This window comes from Macaca mulatta, chromosome 7, assembly GCF_049350105.2.
Source record: "Macaca mulatta isolate MMU2019108-1 chromosome 7, T2T-MMU8v2.0, whole genome shotgun sequence".
NCBI lineage: Eukaryota > Metazoa > Chordata > Mammalia > Primates > Cercopithecidae > Macaca > Macaca mulatta.
This window is the reverse complement of record NC_133412.1, coordinates 166082341-166097629: the sequence shown is the minus strand read 5'-3', so window position 1 is coordinate 166097629 and position 15289 is coordinate 166082341. Positions and strand designations below refer to the sequence as shown.

The window sequence follows — 15289 nt, the reverse complement described above, 5'->3', positions numbered from 1 at the left end:
TTTCACCCATGCCAAGTTGGAAAAAAAGGCCCAAACATATTTAAGATGACCTTTAAAACTTCATTTTCTGATGAAAAATAAGAAACATACACATCTAATAGTGTACCAGAACTTCTGAAGAATTTATAGGGCTCCTATGTCAATTAAAGTCATGATGGAGACACATTTAAAGAGTAGAAACTTCAGTCAGGCTTTCAGTGAGGCACCAAGCAGACTGCTCCCAAGATGTTCCCCCTGATAGGAAGGACTAAGCCCTTGCTCAGCCCAAGATCCACATATATTAATTACTTATGAAGAGAGTAGCCGGGTGACAGAACGACTTAAGAATTCAGACACGTACAGTGGCTTACGCTTGTAATTCCCACACCTTAGGAGGCCGAGGTGGGAGGACTGCTTGAGGCCAGGAGTTTGAGACCAATCTGGGTAACATAGTGAGACCCTATCTCTACAAAAAAAAAAAAAGAAAGAAAAAAAATAATGAGCCAAGCGTGGTGGTGCATGCCTGTAGTCACAATTCCTTTTGAGGCTGAGGTGGGAGGACTGCCTAAGCCTAGGAGTTTGCGGCTGCAGTGAGCTATGATGGTGCCCCTGCACTCTACCCTGGGTGCCACAGTAAGACCCCATTTCTAAAAGTTAAAAAAAAAAAAGAGAAAGTTTAAATCAAGTTGGAGGATGTATAGATATAAAAATTAATTCAACATGGATCATAAACTTAAATGGAAAACCTAAAAGCATAAAATTTCTAGATGAAATGATAGGAGAAAATCTTCGTAACCTTGGGTTAGGCAAAGGTTTCTGTGATAGGAAGACAAAGTATGAACAAGAAAATTATAAAACTGACAAATTGGACACCTCAAAATTTAAAACTGCTCTTTGCTGGGTGTGGTAGCTCAAGCCTGTAATCCCAGCTACTCAGAAGCCTAAGGCCGGGGGATCACTTGAGTCCAAGAGTTCGAGGCTGCAGCTAGCTATGATTGTGCCACTGAACTCCAGCCTTGGTGACAGAGTAAGACTCTGTCTCTTTAAAAAATAAAAAGAATTCAGACATGTAGATGAAAGTCAAAACAGATAATACATTGGACCCAATGTAAAAGAGACAACACAATGGACATTTTCAAACAAAACGTCTCATTTTGAAGAATATCTCTGCACTAGAGTACCTTAAAAAAGCACAGGTTGCTAAGGCAGATTTGATACCTAAATGCTACAAGCAGGGGTTATGAGTATCATGAGCTAACCCAATGTATAGGCTGGAGAAAAGGAAAAAGGGAGGAGGAAGTCAATGAGTGAGTGAGTAAGAATCCAAGAAAGACAGCACAAGGAGATGGAAAGGGGAAGACAGGAGCGTCCACTGGAAAGAAGTGGCAAACACTAAGAATTACTAACAAGTGACTTCAGCTACTTTCTTTCTGGTTCTATACACTAAAGTCCACCTGGAAAGGTCTTGTTTAATGGGGATGAAAAACCATTATTTTAGAAAAGAAAAATGCGCATTTTTCTTTTATTTATGTATTTATAAAAAGATTTACACCAATCAGGCCTATAACATGTAAAAAGTAAATCTCTCTTTGCAAAGTTAAATATATGAAAATCCAAAAGCAGACTGAATTATCAAAAAAGAAAACTTTTTATTTTTGTCACTAAATACAATTAGTTTCCCTGATTATAACCCATAATCAATGTCACCTAACATACAGATGGTCTGTACAGAGATAAACAACCCCAGCAGCTTTCTCTACATATATATTAGGACCACTGAACTCAGAAAAAGCAGAGCTGAGCTTGTTAAATTATTGTGTTTTAGAAACTCTTACCATTTAAAGGAAATAGGAAGATTTAGGTAGAATACTTGTATAATAACTTAAAAAGTTAAAAGCTTATAGTGATAAAATAATCTTGTGCACTGTTCTCAGAAATTTTAGGCAACTGGCCTTCTTGCAGATCCCAAGTCTACAAAAAGACAACCAATCACTGCAACAACTGGGCTTGGTTCATTTGCCATATGGTTGGTCGTGGTGCATTTCTGGTGTATAAGTCAACAGAACAATCATGACCCAGAGGTGGAGCAAAGCCTAGAGAAAGAAAAAGCAATTTGTGGATTAGCCAATAAACCAATCTTTACCAAAGGCCCACTGTACACCGAGGGCAGGCATTATGTCTTACCTGCCTCAGTATCCCCTATGGGACACATGAAGGAATGAATGAAAGAAACAACTAAATGAGCTCAGTGCAATGGAGGGTAATAAAGACTTGCTACTCTTACAGAATTCAGTTGAGAGGAGTAAGCCCTGAACTTTAACACATTCACAATATGCATGTGTATGCAAAATAATCAATCAGGTGAATATAATGCAGAGTGATTAAAACTGCTAGATACACGTGAAGTTGGTTAGAAAACATTTTTAGAACAGTTATAGTCGGTATTTTGAAAGAGAGTTTAACCAATGTTTGGTGAAGAAGAGATGGGAAAATATTCTAGACAGGAATAATGTGTCAGGTTTCAGAGGCTGACATAGGGCCCAGAACACGATCCACAGTGACAAATTTAATTCCCTCATGGCAGTACTGAAATGATACAAGATTCCACTCGTTCTTGTCGCCCAGGCTGGACTACAAAGCCTCACCACTTTGTAGTGTGCCAGAAATCACATCTCCTGGGCACTACCTCATGACAGTGCCTGTGTTACTCATAATCACTAACACCTGGGAAATCAACCCCTCTGGGGCACATTCTGAATGCTTTCTGATAGTATTCAATTTTTTTGTACTCCCCATGCTTTTCTTTTTAAAAACTTGTTATTATGCTAGGTGCAGTGGCTCATGCCTGTAATCTCAGCACTTTGGGAGGCTGCGGCGGGCAGATCACTTGAGGTCAGGAGTTTGAGATCAGCTTGGCCAACAGAGTGAAAACCCATCTCCTAAATACACAAAAATTGCCAACATAGTGAAAACTCATCTCCTAAACATACAAAAATTCTCTGGGTGCAGTGGCGCGTGCCTGTAGCCCCAGCTACTCAGGAAGCTGAGGCAGGAGCATCGCTTGAACCCGGGAGGTGGAGATTGCAGTGAGCCAAGATCATGCCACTGCACTCCAGCCTGGGTGACAGAGCAAGACTCAGTCTCAGAACACAAAACAAAACAAAACAAAAATACAAAACCTGTTATTTAAAGGAATAACTCTTCCCTCTAGTGGATCACAGAGAAATTTCTTTTTAAAGAAAAGAAATTTCATTTCATTTTAAAGAAGTTTCTTTTCAAGAAAACAGCCCATCTTAATTCAACCCAACTACTTTTAGACATACCCACTCCAAATAGTAGCCTTCTTAGGCACACAGTACATGCGAAATGGCATCCAAACTACCATAACCATTTTACTAGAGGCAAGAAATCTGGGAGAAAGTAAATCAACCTTGAGGCTCTTTTAGAAAATAAAGCAAAACCCATGAAAACAATTAAAGCAACTGTACAACATCAAGATAAAAAACTGTTTTGTATTCAAATTGTTTTTATCATTAGAAGGGCTTTAAAATGGAGGTAACTATTAGACTGCATTTAAGTTAATTTCATTTGTAGGAAGAGTCTTTGAGGAATTTATATTCTAGACATAATGAATTGTCAATTTATACTCTACCAAAAGAAATCTTAATTACTAAAACTGAGTTCTCTCTTTCCAAACTGTCTGCTGGCTGGGTGCAGTGGCGCATGCCTGTAGTCCCAGCACTTTGGAAGGCCAAGGTGGAGGATCACTTGAGCCCAGAAGTTTGAGACCATCCTGGGCAACATGGTGAAACCCTATCTCTACAAAAAATACAAAACTTAGCTGGACGTGGTGGTGCATGCCTGCAGTCCCAGCTACTTAGGAGGCAAAGGTGGGAGGATGGCTTGAGCCTGGGAGGTAGAGGCAGCAGTAAGCCAAGATCGCACCACTGCACTCCAGCCTTGGCACAAGAGCCAGACCCTGTTTCAAAAAAAAAATTGATTGCTAAAACATCAATAAGATCAGCAGCCAAAAAAAAAAAAAAAAAAAAAGGCCGGGCGCGGTGGCTCAAGCCTGTAATCCCAGCACTTTGGGAGGCCGAGACGGGCGGATCACGAGGTCAGGAGATCGAGACCATCCTGGCGAACACGGTGAAACCCCGTCTCTACTAAAAAATACAAAAAACTAGCCGGGCGAGGAGGCGGGCGCCTGTAGTCCCAGCTACACGGGAGGCTGAGGCAGGAGAATGGCGTGAACCCGGGAGGCGGAGCTTGCAGTGAGCTGAGATCCGGCCACTGCACTCCAGCCTGGGTGACAGAGTGAGACTCCGTCTCAAAAAAAAAAAAAAAAAAAAAAAAACTAGTTAAAAATCAAATGCAGCATTGTTTATTCAAACAAGTTTACTTACCATATATATAATTACAAAAACTCGCGCTATGGGGTATCTTCGGAGAAAAATTCCCAGGCGAATACTGTGCAGACACAGGTATGGGGGAGAGAGGAGAGAGGAGAAGAGAGTCACACTCAAAACAAATCTTCCTCTGGCAATATCTAATGATGTTGATAAATTTCACTCATTTAAACTATGTGGCTACCACAGAAGAATAATTTTTATAGCAGATTGTTAAATGATTACTTGAAATAGTAATATAGAAATGTCACAGAAATAGTAATATAGAAATAGTAATATAGAAATGATAAAATGCCCTTATCATTATTTGGGGCTTGGCTGTTAAAACTTCAGCACAGGTATTTCTCTTAATTCTAGGGCCACAATTGTAGGAGGCAAACTTGATCCCTCTCTAAATCTTTGTTTTGTTTTTTTTTTTTGAGACAGAGTTTCACTCTTGTCGCCCAGGCTGGAGTGCAATGGCACGATCTCTGCCCACTGCAACCTCCGCTTCCTGGGTTCAAGCAATTCTCCAGCCTCAGCCTCCCGAGTAGCTGGGATTACAGGCATGCCGCTATTACCACACCTGGCTAATTTTTTTGTATTTTTAGTAGAGACAAGGTTTCACCATGTTGGCCAGGCTGCTCTCAAACTCCTGACCTCAGGTGATCCGCCTGCCTCAGCCTCCCAAAGTGGTGGGATTACAGACGTGAGCGACCGCACCCAGTCTAAATCTTTTTTAGTGGAATTAAAGAAGTTACGGGCCGGGCGCGGTGGCTCAAGCCTGTAATCCCAGCACTTTGGGAGGCCGAGACGGGCGGATCACGAGGTCAGGAGATCGAGACCATCCTGGTTAACACGGTGAAACCCCGTCTCTACTAAAAAATACAAAAAACTAGCCGGCCGAGGTGGCGGACGCCTGTAGTCCCAGCTACTCGGGAGGCGGAGGCAGGAGAATGGCGTGAACCTGGGAGGCGGAGCTTGCAGTGAGCTGAGATCCGGCCACTGCACTCCAGCCTGGGTGACCGCGCGAGACTCCGTCTCAAAAAAAAAAAAAAAAAAAAAAAAGAAGAAGTTACGAAAGATAAGGTGGGTGCCAACTATGTGACTGGGGAAAGAAAGAGTCTGGTTGGCATTAACCTGTAAATAGCAATCTAGAAGCTTTTGCACAGATACATGCTTCTAAAAGGTACAAAACTATAAAAACTCATGCATTCGAATAAATAGTGTGGAAGCAATATACTGTCCAGACCTATTATGCCTCTGCAACATTTTTTCCCTATCAAAACAGGTACATGTAGAAGCAAATACCCCTTTTTCTGCTTCTTTCATTGCCACTAGCACAATGTCTTGCACACAGGTTCTCAAACAACTATGTATGTTGAACAAATGAATAGTTGAACTAGATGTGCTTGATTTGGAGATAATGGCTGTGGCACCCTATTTCTGAGGCTTCAGTCATCTTGGTATATCATTCTTCTTATTTTTAATACAACAGCTCAATTCTGACACAAAAAGGTATAAAAAGATTATGCCATAATTCATTAAAACTTTTCATTATAAACACTACAAAGAAAAAAGGCACAGTAGGTTATTTGGACAAGAACCTTATCAAGGCTATATGTAAACTATTAAAGTATTTTTTTTGATAAGGCAGATGTCTGCTAATATAAAAACTTACATATAAACATAAATTTTGTTATCTATATAAAATATATAATACCATGATTACTGTTCAGTTATATATAATAGCATCTTTTATTCTAATCACATGATAAAATTCTGGGATAAACCATTCAAATGGATACTTTTACATGAAGCAGAGGCTTTCTCAATAAAATCTAATGAAGTTTTTAAAAATAGAACTTATTATAGAAAGAAGAGACACAAGTCAGGGTTAATCTTCAATAAAATGTAGGCATTGGCAGCCCCTTGACATAATTTCTTGACACTGAAATCTCATGAAAGGAGTAAGTCACTTTAAATATAGACTCTGCCTGATGGGAGTCACTGTGATTGAAGCCCTGAAAAACATAAAAACAGCTGATGGTCCATCACTCATCCCTACTGGCTGTGCTTACCTAAACTGATCGATTGAACTAGCAGCTTTGCGAACTTTTCCATACATTCCTGCCAGATTAGTTTCTGTGTCATTAAAAAGAACAGGAACATTTCGCAGACGAGTGCCTGTTTAAATAAAAAAAAAAAATTAGTGTACTGACATAAAAATTAACTAAGACAATTATAATAGGAAATACACTGGATTACATGTGGAAGAAATTTTCTTTTTTTTTTTTTTTTTTTTGAGACGGAGTCTCGCTCTGTAGCCCGGGCTGGAGTGCAGTGGCCAGATCTCAGCTCACTGCAAGCTCCGCCTCCCAGGTTTACGCCATTCTCCTGCCTCAGCCTCCCGAGTAGCTGGGACTACAGGCGCCCGCCACCTCGCCCGGCTAGTTTTTTGTATTTTTTAGTAGAGACGGGGTTTCACGGTGTTCGCCAGGATGGTCTCGATCTCCTGACCTCGTGATCCACCTGTCTCGGCCTCCCAAAGTGCTGGGATTACAGGCTTGAGCCACCGCGCCCGGCCACATGTGGAAGAAATTTTCAAGGGCAACTTTCTAAGCATCACCCCAAAGTAGATGAAACTATAAAGGACAGGTAAATCTGATGACATAAACGTTTAAACGTCCGTATCCACAACAAGAAAATTTTTTTAAATAAGAAAATGATTTTAGCAAAAATTAAGAAATTTACAAATACTAAGTGTTAATGGGCCCTCTGTTCCTGTGCGAGGAGGAGTGAGGCCAGGTGGTCTCTCCATGAAGCAGAGGACTCCCAAATGTGTACTCCAGCCCAGAGGCTTCATCCCCTGCCAGACTCATCCAACTGCCTATTCACTTCCATCTGGATGTCTAACAGGCACCCCAAAGCCTGCCTGACACTACAATTTGGAGTTCTTGCCTTAGCTGTCAACCTGCCTCAGCTGCCATTTCCCTGTCTCAGGACATCACAATTCCAATCCTTCCATCTGCTCAGGCCAAAACCCTGGACTCCTTTCTCTCAAACTCTGTATCTGATCTGCCAGCATATTCTGTCAGCTCACCTTTAAAAAAAATTCTCAGTCCACCCTCACAATCCCACTCAGTTCTAGACTACCATCTCTCACATGGATTACTGCAATGGATACCCACCCACCCACCTCTGGCCTCCTCTCGCCCTGTCTCCCTGATTCCACTTTTAGCCCTTTGCAGTCTATTCTTGACACAGTAGTCAGAGGCAGCCTATTAAAGTGCAAGTCAGATCAGTCCCCCCTCTCAAGATCCTTCAATGGCTTCCTACCTCATTCAGAGTAAACGTCCCCATATGGGCCTCAACAGCCTACTCCAAGCTCTCTGGATTCCTCTTACACAAGTGTCATCTCCACTCAGTCTACAGAGGCCCTAGCCTCCTTGTTGTTCCTGAAACATGCCAGGAACATGCCTGCCTCAGGGCCTTTGTGCCTGCTCTTTCTGCCTGGAAAAGTTTTTTCTATGCCTCCTCATTGTTCACTATCTTACCTCTTTTGGGACTTTAAAGCAGTGAAACTTTTCGGTGAGGTCTTCCCTGCCCACCCTATTTAAATTACAATGCCATCCCCATACCTGGCACCCAGTATCTCTTAAACAATTTTTTTTTGTTAAAAGAAATAACTTAAAGCCAAAGAACTGAGAAATTTGCTGAATGACAATTTGTAGACTTTATGAAGTTCCAAGATTAAAAATCTGATCTGTTGATGCTTATACTATCTTACACATTATTTTTATTACATATGTTGGGAATCAATAGATTTCTTTATTAAAATTATAGAGCACAGATATGGTTATGTGCACCAGGTATTAGCTCTAATACTCGTAACTATTTACTGGAAGATTATTAAAGCAAATCTTGTTTCAAGTGTCCTGAAAGCTCCTCTCTACTGAACTCCTCGCCTTATCAGCATCATCTTCTTAAGTATCTCAGACATTTCAATATAATTATCAATCCTCAGACTATTTTCCCCAAGTCTAATACCAGTGAGGAATATTAACTAGTCCATTATCTGGTTCACTAACAACAATACTAAATAGTGCATGGAAAATTGAGCCCTTCATTGGATGAACTTTCTTTCAAATAAAAATGGTCTTTCTGTAATTTTTCAAAACCATGTTTGAATGAAATATTCTTTTGAGATTCCTTTTATGGTTACCTTCACCATTGTCAATTCCAGACATATTAATCGAGGACCCATTACTACTACTTCCAGAGGTGGAGTTCATCTGCTGTTCGAGGCGCTCCAGTTGAAAGACCAGCGAGTTCTTTTCTGTGCTGAGACTCTCCAGCATGGTCTGTTTCTGGATGAGAGTCTCTGTTAGCTGGTGGAGTCGATTTTCTAATTCAGACTGACTGCTATTGCTTAAAGTTTTATTGGTAAGCTGAAAGAGAAAGTGTTCACAAAATTGTTACATAAAATGAAAGTCCTATAATACAGAAATCACACTACTACATTTTCATAGGTAAACTGTGGCATTCATGGATTTCTCTAAACTCTATACTGACTCAATGTCTACAGAAGTGATTTTCAAAAACAGTGGGGTCATGAAATCAATTTGGTGGGTCAAAATCGGCATCTAAAAAAATGCAACAGAATAGAATGGGACATATTCTGATATTTATGTAACACATAGTATATAAAAGTGTAATTTTGTGAAACTCCTGTTTCGGTTTTGCACATGTAAGTGCATGTGAGTATTGAGACAGGATGTAAACTGTATTTCTTACTGAGGCAACACAGTCAAAATATTTCAAAGCATGGGTTTAGAGGACACAATCCATACTTTTCAATGGGGATTCAAAAGCCTCCATCATTCAACAGTTATGGTGCAGTGCAAAGATCACACTCTGAGGTTTTCATCTCTGCTCTGCAATTTTCAAGCTATTTGACTTCGGGTAAATTGCTGTACTTCTCTGAATCTGTTTCCTCATCTGTACATGAAGATGACAGCACCTGTTGCACATGGTATTTAGGGACAGTAAATGATAGTTGTCCTAGGAGGCTCTGGTTGAAAGTTGGTACTTAACGACTTCCTTCGTTCCATGTTCTATCTGGTAGTGTCTATGTCTGTCACCATCTCCCTCTACTCTCATCCAGCCTCTGCTTTGCCGGCCACGTTTCCTCTATTTGGAAACAGTCCTCTTCTCTTACCTAGGCTCCACCTGCCTTTCTTTCTTATAAATCCCTTACAGCACTCCCCACAAATTCAGCACACCACAACAAATAACTACCAGATGGAATTATATTGAATATAAACTAAGATTTACTACTTAAAAAAGAATGCTCCATTTTAATATTGCACTGTGATCCCCTAATCAACATACTTCATACTCTTTATTGAAGTCTTCTCCAATCACTCTAGCCCAGGTTAATCTTAGCCTTCTTGGTAAGTGTCTTGGTATTTATCAGTCACTCCGATAACGCTGTTTTATGGGAGTCAATTCTGCCTCCTCAATGAAACTGTAAGTCAGCTTCATGTGGGTAAGAATCATTGTCTACATCAATACAGGTTTGAAAAAAGTTTGATCTAAGTTTAAAACCCCAGCTCTGACATTTCCTAGCTACAATATCTTGGGAAAGCTATTAAATCTGAGCCTGTTTCCTTGTTCATGGATACGATGCTTACTTAAATTAACATATAAAACACCTAACATGCTACCTGTCATATGGCAGGCACTTAAAAAATTAGCTTCCTTTCTTACGAATTCTTTACAACACTCCCCACAAATTAAGCACACCATAACAAATAACCAGATGGAATTTCAGTATAAACTAAAGTTTACTATTTTTAAAAGAATGCTCAATTTTAGGATTGTACTATGATCCCCTAATCAACATACTTCAAGATTTTTTAATCAAGGTAAAATCTATATAGTGAAATACCCAGGTATTAAGCATAAAATGAATTGTGACAAATGTTTGACGGTATAGCCAACATCCAGATCAAAACAAAGAATATTTCCATTACCCTAGACAACCACTATTCTGATTTCTATTACCAGAATTTAGTTTTGCCTGTTCTTGAATTTCTTATGAGTGGAATCACACAGTATGAATCCTTTTGCATATGGCTTAAAAAAAAAAAATTCATCTGAGTTGTGTTAGTTTGCCGAATGGTTTGCAATTTGTTTATCCATTAGGGGCTGATAGACATTTGGGTTGTTTCCAATTTGGGCTATTTATGAACAAGCATGTTATAAATATTCATGTACAAGTCTTCTTGTGGTCATACGTCTTCATTTACACTGGGTAAGTACCTGAGGTCACAGGTTAGATGTATGTTAGCCTTATCAGAAATAGCCAGTTTTCCAAAGTGGTTGTGCTGCTGTGCACTTCTACCAGCAGTGGGTGAGAGTTCCAGCTGCACCACATCCTCACCAACACGTGCTACTGCCAATCTTTTCCATTTCAGCCATTCTAGTGGGTGTGTGGTAGTATACCTTAGTGATGACTCTGAGCACCTATTCACATGCTTATTTCATCATTCATATACAGGCACACCTCAGAGATAATATGGGTTTGGTCCACTGAAATAAAGTGAATATTGCAATAAAGTCAGTCACATGAATTTTTTGGTTTCTCAGTGCATATAAAAGTTATATTTAGGCCAGGTGTGGTGACTCATGTGTGTAATTCCAGCACTTTGGGAGGTCAAGGTAGGACTGCTTGAGTCCAGGAATTCAAAACCAGCTTGGGCAACATATTAAGACCCCACCTCTACAAAAATTTTACAAATTAGCCGAGTGTGGTGGCACATGCCTATAGTCCCAGCTCCTCGGGGGGCTGAGGTGGGAGGACCACTAGAGCCTGGGAGGTCGAGGCTGCAGTGAGCTGCCATCGCACCACTGCACTCCAGCCCAGGTGACAGAGCAGTATCCTGTCTCCAAAAAACAACAACAACAAAAAGCTGTATTTACAATATACTCTAGTGTATTAAGAGTGCAGTAGCATTATGTCTAAAATAACAATGTGCATATTTTAAATCAGGGATGTCCAATCTTTTGGCTTTCCTGGGCCACAGTGGAAGAATTATCTTGGGCCACACATAAAATACACTAACACTAATGATAGCTGATGAGCTAAAAAAAAAAAAAATCACAAAAAAATCTCATAATGATTTAAGTTTACGAATTTGTGTTGGGCTGACTATGGGTCGGACAAGTTTGCTTTTTTTTTTTTTGAGACGGAGTTTCACTCTGCCGCCCAGGCTGGAGTGCGAAGGTATGATCTTGGCTCACTGAAACCTCTGCCTCTTGGGTTCAAGCGATTCTCCTGCCTCAGCCTCCTGAGTAGCTGGGATTACAGGTGCCTGCCACCATGCCTGGCTAATTTTGTATTTTTAGTAGAGACGGGGTTTCACCATGCTGGTCAGGCTGGTCTTGAACTCCTGACCTCAGATGATCCACCCGCCTCAGCCTCCCAAAGTGCTGGGATTACAGGTGTGAACCACTACGCCCGGACCAAGCTTGCTTTAAATAAACACGCTAACCATCATTTGAGCCTTCAGTGAGTCCTAATCTTTTTGTTGATGGAGAGTCTTGCCTTGATGTTGATGGCTGCTGACTGATCAGAATGGTGGCTGCTGAAGGCTGGGGTGGATGTGGTAATTTCTTAAAATAAGATAACAACAAAGTTTGTCACATTGATGGATTCTTCCTTTCATGAAAGATTTCCCAGTAGCATGTAATGATGCTTGATAGCATTTTACTCACAGTAGAACTTCTTTCAAAACTGGAGTCAATCCTTTCAAACCCTGCCACTGCTTCATCAACTAAGTTAATGTAGTATTCTAAATTCTTTGCTGTCATTTCAACAATGTTCACAGGATCTTCACCAAAAGTGTATTCCATCTTAAGAAACCACTTTATTAGCTCATCAGTAAGAAGCAACTCGTCATCTGTTCAAATTGTATAATGAGATTGCAGCAATTTAGCCACATCTTCAGGCTCCATTTCTAATTCTAGTTCTCTGGCTATTTCTACCACATGTGCAATTACTTCCTTCAATGAAGTCTTGAACTCCTCAAAGCCATCCTTGAGGGTTGGAATCAGTTTCTTCCACACTCCTGTTAATGTTGATATTTTGGCCTCCTCCCATGAATCACAAATGTTCTTAATGGCATCTAGTGTAGTGAATCCTTTCCAGAAGGTTCTCAATTGACTGTGCCTCAAGATCCAATTGAGGAATCTATGGCAGTAATAGCCTTATAAAAAGTATGTCATAAGCGATAAGACTCACCAGGCACGGTGGCTCACTCCTGTAATCTAGGCACTCTGGGAGGCTGAGTGGGGAGGATTACTTGAGCCTAGGAGTTTGAGACCAGCCTGGGGAACATAGTGCGACCTAATTTCTACAAACAATAAACAAAATTAGCCAGGCGTGGTAGCTTACACTTGTAATCCCAGCCACTCAGGAAACTGAGGTTGAAGGATCACGTGAGCCCAGGAGGTGGAGGTTACAGTGAGCCAAAATCACATCACTGCATTCCAGCCTGGGTGACAGAGTGGGACCTTGTCTCAAATTAACTGGTCAGGTGCAGTGGCTCATGCCTGTAATCCCAGAACTTTGGGAGGATGAGGCAGGTGGATTGCTTGAGGCCAGGAGTTCGAGACCAACCTGGCCAACATGGCAAAACCCCATCTCTACCAAAAATACAAAAATTAGCCCGCTGTGGTGGCACACACCAGTAATCCCAGTTACTTGGGAGACTCAGGCACAAGAACTGCTTAAACCCAAGAGGCAGAGGTTGCAGTGAGCTGAGATCAGGCCACTGTACTCCAGTCTGGGCAACAGAATCAGGCTCTGTCTCGAGAAATAAAAATAAGAAAGTTAATTAATTTAATTAAATAATGAGACCTGAAAGTCAAAATTATACCTTGGGCTGCCAAATGGATACTGTATTAGCAGGTATGAAAACAACACTAATCTCCTTGTACTCTATTAGAGTTCTTGGGTGACGAGGAGTGTTGTCAATAAGCAGTAATATTTTAAAAGGAATCTTTCATTCTGAGCAGTAGGTCTCAACAGTGAGCTTAAAATACTCAATAAACCATGCTGTGAACAGATGTGCTGTCACCCAGGCTTTGTTGTTCCCTGTACAGAGCACAGGCAGCACAGATTGAGCATCATTCTTAAGAGTCTTAGGATTTGCAGAATTGTAAATGAGCACTGGCTTTAACTCAAAGTCACCAGCAGCAGGAGCCCCTAACAAGACAGTCAGCCTGTCCTCTGAAGCTTTGAATCCAGGCATTGATTTCTCCTCTCCAGCTATGAAAGTCCTAGATAGCATTTTCTTCCAATAGAAGGCTGTTTCATCTACACTGAAAATCTATTGTTTAGTGCAGCCATTTTCATCAATGATCTTAGCTAGATCTCCCAGATAACTTCTTTATTGTACATTCAGAATAAATCTTAACTCACTCCAATGTGTGATTTTTTTTTTTTTTTTTGGCAATGTATTAAGATGCTGATCTCTTTTCAAATTGTGTAAGTTAACTTAATTCTATGGGAGAAAGGTTTTCCTCTCTTCTAATTTGATGAAAAACCTTTAAGATAAATCTTTCTATGGTTCTTTCTTTCCCAGATAACCAATTTCTCCATTAGCACTTGCTGCTTCACTTTGCATTTTTACATTTAGGAGATGGCTTCTTTCCTTATGCCTTATAAACCAAATCTCTGCTAGCTTCAAACTTCTCTTCTGCAGCTTCCTCACCTCTCTTAGCCTTCATAGAATTGAAGAAAGTTAGGGCCTTGCTCTGGATTAGGCTTTGGCTTAAAGGAACATTGTGGCTGGTTTGATCTATCCAGGCCACTCAAACTTTCTCCTTGTCAGCAATAAGGCTGTTTGGCTTTCTTATCATTCGTGTGTTCACTAGAGCAGCACTTTTAATTTCCTTCAAGAACTTTTCCTTTGCATTTAAAACTTGGCTAACTTGTGCAATAGGCCTAGTCTTTGGCCTATCTTGCCTTTTGACATACCTTCCTCACTAAGCTTAATCACTTCCAGCTTTTCACTTAATGTGAGAAACATGTGACTCTTCCTTTCACTTGAACACCTAGAGGCCATTGTAGATTTATTAATTGGCCTAATTTCAATATTGCTGTGTCTCAAAGACTAGAAAGGCCTGAGGACAGGGAAAGAGATGTGGGAATGGCCAGTTGATGGAGCTGTCAGAACACACACATTTATGGATTAAGTTCACTGTCTTATGTGGGTGCAATTTGTAGTGCCCCAAATACAATTATAATAGTTACATGAAAGGTCACTGATCACAGATCACCACAACAGATATAGTAAAAAAATCAGAAATATTGTGACAATTACCAAAATGTGACACAGACATGAAATGATCATATGCTGTTGGAAAAATGGTGTGGATAGACTTGCTTGATGCAGGGTTGCCATAAACTTTCAATTTGGTAAAAATGCAGTATTTGCAAACTGCAATAAAGAGAAATGCAATAAAACAAAGTGTGCTTTTTTCTTCTTTTTGGAAGGGTCTATTCAAGTCTTTTACCTATTTAAAAGAAATTGCTGTGTACCTTATTATTAAGAGTGCTTATCCTGGTTATAAATCCTTTATCAGATATATGTATATGTATAGAGAGAGTAAATATTATCTCCCAGTCTGTGGCTTACCTGTTTTCATTTTTATAATGATGTCTTTTGAAGAGAAGAAAATTTTAATTTTTATGAATAGCAATTTATCATTTTCTTCTACAGTTAGTGCTTTTTGTATCTTCTCTAAGAAATCTGTCAGCCTGAAAATTGCACGATTCTCCTATACTTTCTCCTAGACGCTTTATAGCTTAGAGCTTAGCATCATCTCAAATTAATTTTTGGTAACTTTAC

General features: G+C 40.2%; 1 protein-coding gene across 5 annotated transcripts in view; it reads right to left on the bottom strand.

Moving 5' to 3' along the window:
* Positions 1-1504: 1504 nt before the first annotated feature.
* The window catches only part of GOLGA5 (golgin A5), a 47008-nt gene continuing 33223 nt past the window's right edge, over positions 1505-15289 (bottom strand). For 2 of the 5 annotated variants that reach the window (XM_077937824.1, XM_028850242.2), the window contains exons 10-13: positions 8593-8818; positions 6449-6554; positions 4386-4449; positions 1609-2072 (exon numbers count right to left, since the gene is read on the bottom strand). In XM_077937824.1, the coding sequence (XP_077793950.1) occupies positions 1992-2072; positions 4386-4449; positions 6449-6554; positions 8593-8818 (477 nt within the window). In that variant the 3' untranslated portion in view covers positions 1609-1991. 5 annotated transcript variants of the gene reach the window in all.